At 37.5% G+C, this 16,648-nt stretch overlaps 1 protein-coding gene across 3 annotated transcripts; it reads right to left on the bottom strand.

Annotated features, from left to right (window-relative positions):
- Positions 1–252: 252 nt before the first annotated feature.
- On the bottom strand, positions 253–15,721 carry cracr2aa (calcium release activated channel regulator 2Aa). Of its 3 annotated transcripts, none has more exons than XM_057348540.1 (18): positions 15,478–15,721; positions 13,627–13,892; positions 11,365–11,476; positions 10,821–11,010; positions 10,089–10,235; positions 9,078–9,168; positions 8,740–8,835; positions 6,738–6,925; positions 5,697–5,768; positions 5,577–5,622; positions 5,404–5,495; positions 4,610–4,967; positions 4,255–4,387; positions 2,909–2,990; positions 2,703–2,817; positions 2,162–2,263; positions 1,790–1,866; positions 253–1,515 (listed from the first exon to the last, which is right to left on the bottom strand). In XM_057348540.1, exons 2-18 carry the CDS (start codon positions 13,813–13,815, stop codon positions 1,431–1,433), a joined length of 2,175 nt encoding a protein of 724 aa, XP_057204523.1. In that variant the 5' UTR covers positions 13,816–13,892; positions 15,478–15,721; the 3' UTR covers positions 253–1,430. The 3 variants fall into 3 exon arrangements, with proteins under 3 accessions (XP_057204523.1, XP_057204524.1, XP_057204525.1); XM_057348541.1 differs by lacking the exon at positions 15,478–15,721 and adding an exon at positions 14,869–14,955; XM_057348542.1 differs by lacking the exons at positions 11,365–11,476; positions 13,627–13,892; positions 15,478–15,721 and adding an exon at positions 11,089–11,344.
- Between the last annotated feature and the right edge of the window lie 927 nt (positions 15,722–16,648).

Below are 16,648 nucleotides of genomic sequence, written 5' to 3'. Positions count from 1 at the left end.
GCACCTTTTTAAGATTTTAAATAATATATTACAATACATCATTAGCACATTTCTTTCTGAAAACTTACATTAGTACAGATCATCTGGCACAGGAAAATACATGAAATGGGATTATATAAACTGGTAAAACCTGTTCGACTGACATCTGAATGTTCAGAACAAAGCAGGTTTCATTATTTTATAGTTATTTGGCAATGCCTCCACACATTCCCGACCAAAAAACTGCTGGAAGACATATTCATTTTACACAAGTTAATGCAAACATAGAACTCTTTATTTCAACATTTTACTCAAAACATTTCTATTCAATATGTATATTTCTTATTTCACATGTACATAATAAACAAATGAACAAGACTAACACTACAGACTGTACAATGATCTAAAACATCAATACAATATTCAAATCTAGTGTTATTCTTCCTACAGGCCACACAGTAGCTGATGAGTGACAGAAAATGTGACAAAACTCGACATCAGACGTGTGAGAATGAACATACTTACAAATCAAGACCCATGTTGTAATTCACTGAGTGATTAAGCACAACATATGCCAGTCCTCCAGGACAGAAGTTGAATAGGTTTCACATATTTCAAATGTGCATAAATCCACTGTATGATGGACATTTATATGATGGCTTCTGTTAAAAATATTTTAATGTGAACACCAGCAACTACTGTGGGTTCATTTGCACTCATTTAACACTCATTGCATTCAATTGCAAATACAGTTTGCGGAAAAAGTTCACGACATTGATTTTTTGACACAATACATAAAAATACAATCAAAAACAGACAGTGTTCTGAAATGGATATTAGTCATAATATATTTCAAAAGAACATTTGTTCGTTCAAGTACCTTAAAGTTAACAACAAGTGAACCCTGTTAAAACTGAAACCTACAAACCCGAATGTTTGCTTCAGTGTAGTAAAAATATTTAGGCTGAGGGAGGTGACGCAAGCCTATCTTCCGAAATCGTCCATTTGAAATAGTTCAAATAATAAATTACAATTCATTTGTGTGTAAACAACTGTGCCGTAAACACATCTACAGTAGCAAGTGTTGGAGTTTACTTTGCATCAAATAAACCCTTTAAAAAATATTTTACCTAAACATTTATATTAAAAAGATAAATTACAACCATTTTTACATACAAATTTTTGACAATACCAAAATACAACTTGGCGTTCTTTAATAGTGTGATGGGTGTCTACGATTGAAATGACATGAAAAGAGATACTTTTATAAACCTTAGTGCACTTAAAGCCCCACCTCTAACCGTTATCATAAAACCCATTCTTTCCACACTGTAAGAAACGTCTAAACTCCACAGCGGTCGTACAAAAAACGCAAATACAGGAGAAAAAACGCCAACACAAACTCTTACAGTTGAGTAGAGACATCTGCGAGTGTTTGTGGGTATTTTCTGCTAACAGCAGGACTTCTTCTTTGTAGGACTGTCAACAAGCGACACGGTTTTCTCTTTCTCACGATCCTCTTGTTCTTTTAAAACTCTGGCAGTGAGAAAACGCGTCTTTTAGAGAATGCAACGACTTAAAAGGAGCAGTATGCAACGACAATATTCCACAGTACCTGCTAAAAACCTGGAAAACTAGACGACTATACATTTTCAAGTATTTATATTGTTACTTTAATCAGTAAGACTCAAGAATCTTTATATTCAAATGCAGTTTATTGTCCTTTTGTATTGTAGTTTAACTCGTTCAGGTAAAAGCGCATCTGGTAAGCATTCTGTACCGTGGTACTATAAAAAAGGTATTTTCTTACCTCGCCATGTTAACCATGGCCTCCATCACATTGTGGGCAGAAAAAGCACTACACTCATAGAAAATCAACTGGGAGTCCTGAAACACAATGAAGAAAGAGTCATCCAGATCAACAGGGTCATTATTAAAACACGTTATTCATGCACAAGTTATACGTCGCATTAAAAACCTCCACAGAAACTCAACAGAAAAGAGAACGGGGAAAGTAAGTGAAATGGAAATAAAAAGAGAAATCCCAATTCACTGCATCACATGGACCTGAAGACAGGATTATTTATTGAACTCTGACTCGGATCTAATAATGATCCGTTTGAACAGTCTTGTGCTTTAAAGGTAATCCATTAGCGCGCCTCCAGGGCCCGGACTCACCCACCTTGGCTAATTTCTCTCCCATTCCGAGCGGAATCTCTCTCTGAGCATCCAGATCGGTCTTATTCCCCAGGAGCATGATGGGAATGTCCTCACCCGCTCCCTCCTGTGAGATGAAGAGAATTCCCATAATACCTTTTGTCAGGTAAGATATATCCACAGCTTATAGGCATATGAACCAATTTTGTTGTATTTTTAAAGACCCCATGACAGTTGTGGACCGTGTTTACATATTTCCTGTTGAAACAGGAAGTTGGGGTGACGCAAATATATCCTTGTTTACTTTAACCCAGCTAGCCAATAGCTTTTAGTTGGCGTCACAGCCTTGACAGCTCATTTTCAACAAAACACAAAAGAACGAACACATTTTTTTTTACGACAACAAGCATCTTTAACACTGAAACAGGAAGTGCTCCTGGACCAGTGTTGTGCAAGATGGTCTACTTTGACTTTATTTTTGGATATTAAGAGGATACTAACAAAGTTAACAGACATGGACTAAAAGCAACAAACCTGGTTTGTATTTATGAAATCTTTAACCGTACCTGCACGTTGGCGAGCCACTGCCTCACGGCTGTGAATGTCTGTATATTAGTGATGTCATACACGACTACCACGCCATCAGCCTTGCGGAAAAACTGCTTGGTGATGCTGCGATACCTGGAGGAATAAAAGAGTCTTTAGCATTCACCCGATCTCGGATTTCTCTCTGATAAAAGACAGAATAAAACATAATAAAAGTCACACTCGCCTCTCCTGTCCTGCTGTATCCCACAGCTGCAGTGCGACCTGACTGTTGTCCACCAACAGCGTCTTAACACTGTAGTCAATCCCTACATGTGTGTCAAACATACAGAATAAACAGCAGTTTAGTGTTTTCCACAGGGGCAGACAGAATTGATTTGTGTTATATTGAGAAGCATTTAAACAAAGCCAAGTATTGAAAGTCACATGACTTTAGACACTTTTTAGGTTTGTTTTAAACTTGTCAGGTTGATCCACAGATACTTCACTAACAAAACAGTACCACAATATTATCATGTGTTTGGACGTGGTGACATTGCATTCTCTGGAGTAGAAAAACACTACTTGGGGGTGTAAGCATGTTTGTGAAATATAATAATTTTAATTTAAAAAATCGAATGGTGATAAGTCTGTCAGCGCTGTGTGTGTTAACTCGTGATCTTGTTCAATACTCCGTACAGTCAGCAACTGCAATGATGTCAAACCTCGCCAGTGGTTTAAGATGCTTAATGAGCTTTTAATGGTGTTATAGTCATCAGCATGTGAAACTGCTGGTGGACTAACACCCAAAGACAAAAAGGGACGGTTCACCCAAAAATGAAAATACTGTACAGTTTTCTTAGGACGTACAATAGGCTTGTGTGCAGATTAGGGCTGTCACGGTATTCGTTTTTCTCTTTACGGTTATTACGGCCAGAATTCACGGTAATAATATTATTGATTTTAATTATTTTGTTTATTTTGTGTTTTCTACTTTTATGGTCAACAAAACACTGGAGTCACAGTGAAACGGAAGTTGTGATTGTCTTCTTTTCCATTATTGTGACGTACATCCGAGTAAAACGGCTTCTGAAATTTGTAAAAAAATCCTAAAATGGATTGGATCGTTGTAAGTTGGCCTTATACACCTCTGGTACCCACTGGCCAGTCAGTATAGTCCTACCTCTATTTCAGGCATTACGTCATGAAGAGAAAAGTTGTTGTTTAGAGGGGGAGTAGAGCTTTATGTTTTCGATTAAAGATTACCAAAAATAATGATGTGCATGGGTAAATCATTTATAATAATCACTGCAACGCTGTCTAAGAAAATGAGTGTTATCATTTTTAATTGCACGGTGACTTTAAGGCAAAACTTTAAACGGATGCTGAATTTTTACGACATTATCATACAGTATGTCTACAATTAACACGATATAGATAATAATGGTTTTGAATATCACAGTTATTGACAATGCCGGTATATTGTGACAACCCATATTTGATATTCTTCTAGTCTTTTTAGGTTTCATAAATGAAAGTACCACAGATACCGTAAAACATTTCAACGATAGGACAGTTAGGAGCTGCACTGACCTACAGTGGCACATGTCCCGGGGTGAAAACAGTCGTCACAAAAGCGTCGTAAAAGAGACGTTTTACCAACACTTGAATTCCCCACCAGAACAATCTTAAACAGGCGATCTGGACCTGAACGGGTCCCTTCCTCCTGAAAACAAAACAAAACGGGAAATATCATTTCTCTATTACATTTAAATGTGACAACTGTGAACATTTATACCGTTTTGTTATGACCAGTGATTAGCAGTGACCTTTGACCCTAACACTATTAAAATGCCGATTCCAGGCCCTGTGTGATATTTTTATATCTGTTAAATATTTCTAAAACAAAAGAAATAACGAAACAGACAACATCAAAACGTTGTCTTACCGACTGGACGGTCTCTTTGCCCACGGGTTGCCCTCTGGGTGAGGTAGGCGTTTGTGCATCTCTGCTTTCTGGAGGGGGTGAAACAGAGGTGGGAGTGCTGGTTGTGGGGTAGATATTGCTCATCTGGAGGTCGATGCCCTCTTCAAACTCCTCATCTTCACCCAATTGTCTGAGCTGAGCCTGATAACCCTGCTGCAGGAGGTGAGGGAGATGGTCCTCTTCGATGGAGATGATCCTCTTTAGCTGGTGTTTGGGTGAAGGTCGTCCGTCTACAATGTCCTCCAAATCCACGATGTGACCGTTTACACCCATCACATTCTTCGATTTGGAATGTGGTGGAACCTCTTCCTCGCCATCACTGAAGAGGACAACAGATAGACATGCAATTTGTTTATATAGTACACTTTATACACAAAAGTCATTCAAAGTGTTTTACGTTGAAACAAAGAGCACAGCTGAAAGATTAATAAGAATTAAATTTGAAGAAGTAGAACCAATCTAGCATTTATTACTATCATAATAAAATTAAATGAAACATAAGAATGGTACATTAACAATAACAAAAACAAGAAATGAAACTTTGTTTTAAAAAAATTAAAAGAAAAGGCAACTGTACTTATTTCAACTACATCAAATCGCTTTTGATGTCCCCACTATTATCTTTGATTTAGCTTGTTCTTTTATCTTGAGTACGCCGTCAATTTAAAAGCTCTTTATATTTACTGGATTTTATTATCAAGTGCACTTGCATGTACAGATCCCATTTTCACTGGGTTATTAAAAAACAGCCTTGCCTCTTAAACGACGGCTTCCGTTCAGGGTATTTCATTGTAATTGATCCAGATCTCTGCATCCATTGCAGTTTTGCACCAGAATTCTTGGGTTTCTGGGAAAGAGCAAGCAATGATTTGAGACTGTTTAAAAACAGCTGCAGAACAGCATTTGAAATGTTTTACAATGTACCTACCTGATAGCATACGTCTCTTTCATCTCGTAAATGTTTGTTCATTTCCCTAGGAGGAAAAAAATGAAATGTGAAATGTGGCGAACTTTTAAATTGTCTCCTTCATTTGTGGTCACGTCTTACCTGAGTAAATCAAGCTGTTTGAGGAGACTCGCTCTCTCTCTCTGCAGACTCTCTGTTACCCTGTAAATCTCCCTGAGGAAAACAAAGATGCTCTTACAAACTGATGGTATTGATGTGTTGGCCGGCAGGTCAAAAAACGAATTAAAGAAGGGATCAAATGTGCTGACCAATGGAATGTAAAGCATGACAAGTCTATAGTTAAATAACTTGGATGAAACAAGAAAACTATGAATGGTATTAGTGTAAGATCAATATTTTGGGCTGGGTAAATACTCAGCAGATATATATTTCCTGATTTGATTGACTTGTCTACAATTTGTATTTCAGAGTAAATGTAAATAATAATATAAAACTAGTTAAATAGCTGATATCAATATGATTTACAGTGTTACATACTGTATTTAAATATACAGCCACTGAAAAAAATGAAGAGACCATTTCATATTCAAATGACTATTTACTATTTATAGGTATTTGTTTAGGTACAATTATCATTTTTGTTTCATTCTGTGAACTACTAACAATATTTCTCACAAATTGTAAATAAAAATATTGTTTCTATTTGCAGAAAATGAAAACTGGAGAAAAAAAAGATGCTCTGTATTATTTCAGACCTCAAATACTGCAAAGAAAACGAGCTTAAATTCAATTTTAAGCGATATAACAGTCATATTTGTACATGTATCAAGGAATAGTTCAAAAATTCTTTTTTTTATGTGATAACCTCGATTTTTATCAGTGTTCATGTGTCTTGTCATGCTGTCAGTCTTGCTGTTGGACTTCAACGTTCGCTAAAATAGCATTTTTGCAAATTCTAGGCAAAAGGTGGCTACATTGAAGATGCTAAAATATAACAAGCTTTATTTTTTGTTTCGATTTTTTAGTCGCAATGTTTTTACACTTCCATTCGTGTTATATAGTTTTGATGCACTTTCTTTTTTTCTAAAATGTGGACAGAAATATGAGTGTCCTAAACCTTTTGACCGGTAGTGAATATACATCTGTTCCTGAACACTAAGGCTTATGATACTGTATGCTCACATGTCTCTGTCGTCGTGTATTCGTGAGGACTGCTCCTGAAGCATCAGCAGTTGCTCGTGGGCGAGGCTGAGCTCTTGAGACGTGTGCTCCAGCTCATGGCTCAGGTCCTCATTATACCGCTTCAGCTTCACGTTCTCCACCGCCGTCTCGCGCTGCTCGCTGTGCAGCTCTCGACACTGACGCTCCAGCTAATCAAAACACACACACACGGATAAAACACAGAACAATGAGCACTCAAGACACAATCAGAGATGCTGTAGTCGTGCTGCAGCTGTCAATTCCAGCCGTCCTGATGTAAAAGTCATTTTAGAAATAATTCAAGACAATCATTCAGTTTAAAAAAGGCAGCTTAAAGGTCCAGTTTGTGTTTTTTTGTAGGATCTATTGACAGAAAAGCAATATAATTTACATATCTATGTCTTCAGAGGTGTATAAAGACCTTGCATAATGAAGCGTTATGTTTTTATTACCTTAGAATGAGCTATTTCTATCTTCATACACCGCTGGTCCCCTTACATGGAATTCACCATGTTGTTTTTACAGTAGCCCTAAACGGACAAACTGCTCTACAGACCGCGTTTCATAAATACTTCATCTCCTTTGGCAAAGCAAAAACGTGACGATATCTAAGTCCTGTGTCAGCCGTCGTGGTGCTTCAAAAGGGATGGGTGGAGTGAGCCATTGGTTGCCATTCGCAACCTCACCACTAGATGCTGCTAAATTGCTATACACTGGTTCACATACGGTCTATTCATACTATAACCATATGGATATATGGACAAATAGTATATTACATATACTGAACTTTCACATGCCATCTATCCATCCATCTTTCATATACTGTATGGATGGATTAGTAGTATTAGGTGCATATTTATAAAAAGAGAATGCGAGAGTGATGAGGAAACAAAGACATCAGCATTTTTCGCAAAGTACTGTATGTAACCCAGAAGCAGTATGTGAAAGTTTAATGGCCTTGGCTTGCACTATTGTGAATGTTTGGCAGGCGCTCCTGTGGGAAGAATGATTTGATAAGAAAGCTGTTACACTTATGCTGCTAAATATAGACAAAAAATAGGACACAATACAAGGTCTATGACCAAATGTGAGAGCCGGATTTTTGTTAGTTGTGTGACATCAAACAGCACAATGAACCAACTAATTGTTGATTACAGATGACAAGAAAAGAAATCAAAGAGGCTGGAAGAGTGAAGACTTCGCTGATGCTCCGTTCAATTCATTCATTAGCATTAAAAGGCTGCGTAGAGTAGTGTCTTTCATCCGTCAAACCCTTTCTTTGCTTGAAGTATAACAAAAATTGTCACAGAACAATTGAAAACACCTGCGTGTGCTTGCTAGTATTACTCATTTTTGATACAAAGTTGACTGTAGGTGTTGATGCTCTTGAGATGAAGTCACAGTCTTTCTTTCAACTTTCATTATGATTACACCTTTAACAGGATATTATTATAAATTTCCACTTTGAAATATTTTTAGCCATAAAGCTATGGTTGTGAATGAACTTTATCATACCGTATGCAGTAATGCAAAAACAGCATTCACATGCTGCATTTTTTACTAGTTAAAGGTCCAGAGTGTCATTTTTTTGACAGATATGCAATATACTATACATATTTATGTCTTCAGAGGTGTATAAAGACCTTGCATAATAAAGCGTTATGTTTTTAGAATGAGTTATTTCTTTCTACATTCGCCACGGGTCCCTTTGCATGGAATTCACCATGTTGTTTCTACAGTAGCCCTAAACGGACAAACTGCTCTACAGATCGTGTTTCGTAAATACGTTATCTCTTTCGGCAAAGACGCTAAAACATGACGAAATCTTTGTCCTGTGAGAGCTACCGTAGTGCTTCGAAAGGGAGGGGTGGAGTGAGCCGTTGGTTGCAATTCGCAACCTCACCACTAGATGCCGCTAAATTTCAAACACTGGACCATTAAACTATGAAAAGTGATCAGAAGCAAAAGAGTGTCTGTTACTCACCCTTTTCTGTTTGTTAGAAAGGCTTTCCAACTCTACCTCCTTAGCGGAAAGCTGATGTTCCAAGTCTTGACTATGAGAAAGGAACCGCTCCGAGTCCTAGAGAACAAACAGATCACATAGAAGTATTATTCTGGGTGGACTGAACCCTACAATTTTGCAAGTTTATGCTAAAAGGTTACATTTATAAATTTGCCAGATGCTTTTATCTACAGTTGTGTTCCAAGTTATGCAAATTACAAGCATTCCCTGGTTATCAAATCAGCATCACGATCAACAGCATCGAAATACAAAAACGATACTTTTAATGTTAGTGTTATTAAAATCCAAGTCTGTTTTACCTCTTGAAGAATCCTGTCTTTCTCATTTTTAATCTGCTGTTCCATTTCTTCATATAGCCTCTGGATCTCACTATCGTGCGTCGCCGCTTTCCTATAAAAGACGTCATGGTCACAAAAGCTTTTAAGCAATTTGCTCATGATTTTAAACACGATTCAATGGAACGTTATTCAAAAAGATGTTATTCTATTTCATCTCATTTAGAGAATGTAATATCTTTTTGGGAACCCTGTTTTTTGGTTGGCAGACTAGGAGAGAACAAGATGGCATAATTCAAAGGGCAGGATGCTCGGACACAGACGCACAAAAAGCAAACTGAGAAGTATTCTGGGAGGTAGCAGTGTGCTTGTATCTTCTGTGTTCATGTGAACATCAAATTGATATATCGTCACCTTGGAATTATAAGGTTCTATCGGCATTCTGAGCAGTTTTGAGGCATTAAGCTTTACAGTTTCTTGCATTCAGTAAAAAAGACCCAAAATATAAATAATTGTCACCCAACGTGACAATATTTCTAAATACATCTTCAAAACAGGCATGTCATAAGGTCTTAAAGTGATAGTTCACCCAAAAATGAACATTTGGTCGTCATTTACTCACCCTCTTGTCATTTCAAACCTGTATGACTTTCTTTTGCAAAACACACAAAAAAAGATATTTTGAAGAATGTTGTTAACTGGTACCCATTCACTCGCATTGGTTTTGTGTCCATACAATAGAAGTGAATGGGTTCCGCTGCTATTCGGTTACCAACTTTCTTCAAAATATCTTATTTTGTGTTGAGTGAAAGAAAGAGTCATACAGGTTTGAAATGACAAGAGGGTGAGTAAATGATGACAGAACTTTCATTTTAGGGTGAACTATCACTTTAATACACGTTTTCTTTTGATAGTTGATGGTTCCAGGATAACACTCTTGTTTTGGTGCATAAAGACCATTACAGTTGTCTACAAAAGTAACAGTTCTTTGAAAATGTCTGATATGTTCATATAAGCAAAATGTTGATGTCTGACCTTTTTAGGGCAGTCTCCATTTCATTTTTCTCCTGGGTGGCATCTTTGATCTGATAAGTGACTCTGGCAAGAAATTCCTCAAAATTGGACAGGAGGTGTGGTTCATCTCTTCTGAGTTGGGCCCACAGGCTCCGCACCTCTGCTGGACTGATACGCCACAACACTCTTACTGATCTTTTCAAACCGTTAGAAATGACTAAAAGTGTTTGTATACAGTATACCATGTATTATTTCTGAATGAAGATTTAAAGTATGAATTTAAGTTTTGCAAGCCACTAAGAGCAACATGTGGTCTAATCCGTACCCAAAGATTACAGGGAGTCAAAAGAATTAACTTATAACATTGATGTCTTCCACCATCAACTTTTGCCTTTTAGGAGTGGCAGTAGTGTGCACTCATGCGTGACACGTGACTTCAACTCACCATATGGTCAATGAAAATAAACTAACTGAACTGTAATCGCTGAGCCTCTGAGATGACTGGCTAAGTATCATTTATTGGCACATCAGCATTAGATTTTTAGGTCTGGTTTGCTGGTTTTAAAGGGGTTTAGGGCAATTGTCTGCTGGAAAGACTGGGATCAGAATGGGTTAAATGTAGGTGGGATACAGCTACAGCCAAAATTTCGTAAAATCTTAGATTTAGCGTTAGGATGAAAACAGAGCTCATCCGGCGAGATTTCGCACATTATGGTGCTTTTTTGTGATGTTACTGACAACGACAACACTCACTCTTCAAAGATTTTACTGGCCCCCAGGTTTTCCATTAGCATGCAGAAATGTTTCTCTTCATCATCCTCACCACCAGTGAAACCTTCCTCCCATTGGCTCTCATAGAGCACCTCTGTAGTCTGCTGCGAGAGCGATTCAACAGCCGAGTGCGGTTCGACCGACGGCACACCTGGACCAAACATGAACTCACCTGTATGAGAGACAAATGTGACAGATGGACATAATGACAGATAACATTATGAAATTGATAGAAACAAACGATGCTTACATCCAGGGTCCAAAATAAATACTCATCAGGCTGAATGAAAATTTGTGAAGAATCTTAGTAACCGACCAATGGCGCTATCCTTTCACTTCTATTGTACGGACACAAAACCAATGTAAGTTAATGGGTACCGCCGTCATCCAGTTACTAACATTCTTCTGCTGAAGAAAGAAAGTCATACAGGTTTGAAATGACAAGAGGGTGAGTAAATGATGACAGAATTTTCATTAATGGACCCTGTTTGTATGCGTTCAAATCTCCAGTAAAATGCAAACCCACTGAAGCCGGAGGAGAACTCATCAAATGTCAGATATCCATTTCCATCCGTGTCCAGAGTGTCAAAGACGTTCTCAAGCTCTTCAGCACTCAACGGCAGCTCTCTGTGTAGCCGCTACAACACACGACAAAAACCACAGATGTGTTTCGAGATGCTGTTTTACAGAATATGTAACATACCACAGGCTAAAATAAAATAAAAAAAACTGTCCTAAAAGGTAGTCAAACCAAATATTGTGGAAACTGTTATACTGAGGTACTTTTTATTTTTTATTAAAGAAATGTGCTCGTCTCCCCTCCATCCAAATGATATCACTTTATGGGTATTGGGTGGAGTATAAGCTAACTATATTACCTCACATAAAAAGTATCTAATTGTTTTTATTGTTGTGACGGGAAAGCTTCAAAGAAAATGAAATGTGAAATGAACAAGGTACCATATTTGTGGAAAGTGGCGTGTATTTATAATGTCAGATCTTTTGCGTCTCCAACTAGGCTACTGAAAACATTTAGGTCACATACTTCAGTAATCAACCCAGTTAACACAAAGTACGTGCGTTACTAATCTTGAAAAGTAAACAACACACCCTGTCTGTTAACACCCTAAATAAGCCCACAATACACACCCACCACAGGACAGACGTGGATCTTTGGGTTTTGCTTTTTGTAACTGTCAGACCCGGCCATTACCAGTTTCCTCCACAAACCGACTTGACAACTTGCAACAGCAGTCTAGTCAGACCGTGCATTTTTGACACCCTGAAGGTTCAAGCTAAAACTAAGTGTTGTCAGCGTTTTCTGCCAGGACCAACATGCTAGTGTGCCAAAGATATAGATGTTTTGTGATGGCTTTCACAAATATTCATGGCTCGTTCTAGAAAGATTTCAATACATATGGATTTGAGGGATCTATTGAATTAAAACGAGATGAAATAATGACATGCATTATTTACATAAAAATGTTTATTAATGTCTTTGCCAAAGACACTGGATCAAAGGTGTGATGATTCTGAAAGAGGCTCTTCAGAGCATGGTAGACAGGCTTCAAAGGAAACCTGAATGATGAATGGGAAATCTAAAGAGGCAATCTACACAACAAAACAACTGAAGGGGTGGTCTCAAAACACCCACCCCTGTTTTAGTCACAGCAGAAAAGAGCGGTCTCGTGAGCTCTTCTGGGGCTGACAATCTAAAAAAAGAGGCTAAAGTGAAAAGTTATATTGTAAATAAATCACCACAGATTGTCAGAACATATCAAATAACCGTTACACCATTGCCATCTGATATCATGTTTTTCTAAACCTTACAAATAAATTTGGGGGCTTTACTGAAATATTTTTCAGTAGAGTATTCTATAGTGCATATATGCAGTATATATATATATATAATTAAGGTTTTTTTTGCTGTCATAATTGTCAACTACCCATTTATTTATATATATAACTAACAATGAAGATAAATCTCTCTTATGCTGTTTATATTATAAACAAATATTAATAATTTAAATAATATATTTTTAACTGTTTGTTTTATAAATTATTGCTGTCACACTATAGGACACCTGTATGGTATATTTTCAATACTCATACATATAAAAATGAACAGATTTTACAGAATTTTCAGCTTTTCTGAATTTACTATTTATAGGTACGTGTTTAAGTTACACTAAATTATAAATTGTGTTTCATTCTGTCGTGACAACACTTCTCCCAAATTCCAAATGAAAATATGTATTTTTTTTATTTGTCTTTATTTGCAGAAAATTGTAACGGGACAAACTTGTCAAAAAAAGAAAACGATTCATATTCATGTTCAAACAACACACCACTAATGTTTAATTCATTTTAAGATCGTTTAAAAAATGACGACTTAGTGTTCCCTGGGTACTGTGGGAACTCTAGTCTAAAATAATTTGGGGGGGGGCTTTTTGTAAGGCAGACAAATAAAAATGTTATGTTATACTTTCAGAGTCAATTTTAGAGCAAAGGGGTTATCAAATATTTAACAAACTAATTCGTAAGCTTAAAGCTTCTCATTTTTAAGCTTCACTCAAGTTAATGACTCTATACAAGCTGCTGCTCATCCTCTGCAAATAAGCAATTTATAAGGATGAATAAACACAAATTAGCCCAAATCACATCCGTTTCAAACAAGCGTCCACAGCTATATGACCCCGGGCCATTTTGATGACTTTTCATTGACCTCCAACAATTAAACTCCCGACCTAATCACAAATCACAGTCTCTCTGTTCCCAGCATCCTTACCTGCATGTCCCGTTGCGTGATGAAGCCCTTGCTCTCTATGTCGCAAATCTGGAAAAACTCTTGAGTCTTTTCCAGCACAGTGCTGCATTCGCTGTCACTGGGGGTCTCCCGTTTTCCCTCAGCTTTACGGTGGGATAGCCGATCCACCTTGGAGCCACAGGTGCTGGAGAAAGCTGGCATGGCTTCCATGTGTGCGTGTTTATGCAGGTGTGTGTGCGTCGTGCTGCGTGTGTGAACTCTGCTCTCCTGCCTCACATGGGTCAGCCCTTGACAGAAGAGTGAAAACAGAGCACAAAGCTTTTGAGTTACACCACATCACATCCTCTTAGAATGCCGCCAACCGCATCTCTTAGCAACCAGCTCTTTAATTAGACAACCAAACCACACGGGTACAGGAAAAGAGAGAGAAAAAAAGAGAGAAACCAAGGGGTGAGATTACAAAAAGCAGGAGAGTAACCTAGATGTATCATAGCTGAATTACAACAAAAAATTTAAAGGGGATGCTAAGTTTAAACAATAGAGGGCTTTTGTGGACCCTAAACATAAGACGGCAAACTAGCTATGAAAACCCTGAGTACTGAAACATTGACCCACGTCTTTCTCGTATGGAAGAATACAGATGTTATTTGCGCCTTGATCACGGATTAACACGAGATTGATGGAATCAGACAAGCCATACCACAGATACGAGAGTGGTGATGCATATTTCCTCCGAGTATTGACTGAGAAAGCCTCAGGTTCGCCATTCCAAACTTTTGTGTGCACTGGCACAGACCGATGATTTCAGTGCCCTAAATTAAACCCGACCATCGATCGTGCAAACTCCAAACTTGCCCACTAAAGACAAAAGAGAGACCAATACCACATCACAGGCAAGTTCACGGATGTCTGCCTATAGCCTTTCGTTTCAATGTTTTATTACACTTTATAAAAAAGTAAAGAAAACAAATTAAATGATCTAGTTCTCATCCCACTAAGCCGATCTAAGCCTTTCAATGGGAATTCAACTTCTGTAGTCATTTCTTCAATAAGAATATCACTATACTGCTTTGCATGGAAACTTAATCTGCCCGGTCTTCTCGACAATGAGAACACTGTATGGTGCCGTGATGTTTAAACAGGTGCTTTAACAGCCAAAGTGGAAGCATACCAACTTCAACTAACTTCAATTTTACATCCACACAGAACAAATCAAATATTTTGACTGTGCTTTTTTAAACAGCATTTTCTAAATAGACAAACCTGAATTTGTTTCTGTGTAGCTGACTGTCAATCCATTTTTGATACTCAATACTGTTGCATGAGATGAAACAATGATCTACTTTCCTGCATGAAGACTATGATGGAAGATATTTCTTGCCAATCCAGTTGGACTACACCTAACTAAACACAATGGTGTCTTGCTTTGTAATCAACCTCAGAATAAGGGCGTTTGTATGTTTAAAAAAGAACACAAAGCACATATACAGTACTGTTCTATTCCGTCACATTGAAACATGTTCAGCAAGAACAGGGTGTTTTCAACTACAGGGACTTTTTAGCCTGTGGTCATTTCGAATGTAAACTCTTGTGCTTCTCTTAAACTCTGTGATTTTACCTTCTTTTGATTGATCAATGTAACTTAAAAACAACAAAAAGGCATTTGTTGTTTAATAAGTGTCAACTACATGAACAACAACATGCAAGACTAGAAGCAGCTGGGCATGAAAACAGGAACACTTGTTTCCTCCTCTGTCGGTGGGAGATTCCTTCACACACTGCACTACAACTTTTACACTTCCTGCTCAATGTTGCTCAAGAAAGCATATAGAAATAGTCAAACGTATTTAAAAGCAAAAACTACCACCTTACCTTTAAGACCACGACGTTAATTGTTTTTTTCTAATCGTCCACGCATGAAGCGTGTTTAATAGTCCTGTTAAGATTTCCTGACAGGTTCAACTGACATTAACTCTTGAAAACGATATAAAGCGCTAGCGTAAAGACGGCCCACTGCACTGAGGATTGAAGTTTAATTCAAGTTACACAAGATCCAGCAGGTGAAACTTTATCGAAAGACGCTGGCGGAAAGTTTGATCAAACACTGCTGCTGCGCGTCGACGGGGAGGGACTCAAGTGCACGTGGACCTGCATCCGTCTGTAGCTATGACAACTGAGGGACGCACGCGGAAGTTGGATGTTAACTTGAAAAGTTCCTGTTGATAACAACAAAAAATAATAATGTAAAGGACAACATGATTTTTCCCATTGTAGTTTGTATATATTAACTGTCCTAAATAAAATTCAATTTACCAATTAATAAAAAAAACTTTATTAAAATGATGTATCGGTTTAAGATTGTGAAGAAATTAAGAAACATAGACACAAAGCTGCATGTCTTTGTATAAAGTAGCAGCGTTGTCTAACATACAGTGACACCTCGTGGTTGGTTACATAGTGACAATTGTAAAAATGTAAAATGTATGTTAGACAATGACATGTGCATCAGAACTCGTTCCTGGACTTTGTCCTAGATCAGTCTTACTATAACGCAACAAATAGTGGCAGCCGAAATAATCACAAAAATGGTCCTTGATTCAGCATTACAGTAGTTATTTCCCTATTATCACATACATTCATTATATCTTTTCTAAATTTACAAAATGAATAATACATTAAAATATTAATGCAGAGTATGCAAAAGAAATGCATATAAATAGGCTTAGATATCACTTTTAGGGATGCAGTCTTGGCAAATAAGCACCCACGTGGTGGCGCCAAATGATAAGATTATTTGAAGTAGAAAGTTAACGCTTTGCATATCTAGGCAAGCACCCTGACGAAAGGGTCATACAGTATAATTCCATTATAAAAGTGAGCTCCAGTGAATTATATAAATCACATGTTATTATTTAATATATTCATTGAGACTATTTGTACATTTTCATCTGTGCTTTAAAACGCTACCCTAATCTCAAATGAATCATAACTCTCTGTTATTCCAGTAACACCTTACAGTTTAAGAGTGAAACGGTGCCCACAG

The sequence above is a fragment of the Triplophysa rosa genome, linkage group LG12 (assembly GCF_024868665.1).
Source record: "Triplophysa rosa linkage group LG12, Trosa_1v2, whole genome shotgun sequence".
Lineage (NCBI taxonomy): Eukaryota > Metazoa > Chordata > Actinopteri > Cypriniformes > Nemacheilidae > Triplophysa > Triplophysa rosa.
The sequence above is the reverse complement of the archived record's forward strand: the minus strand, read 5'-3'. Positions and strand labels throughout refer to the sequence as shown.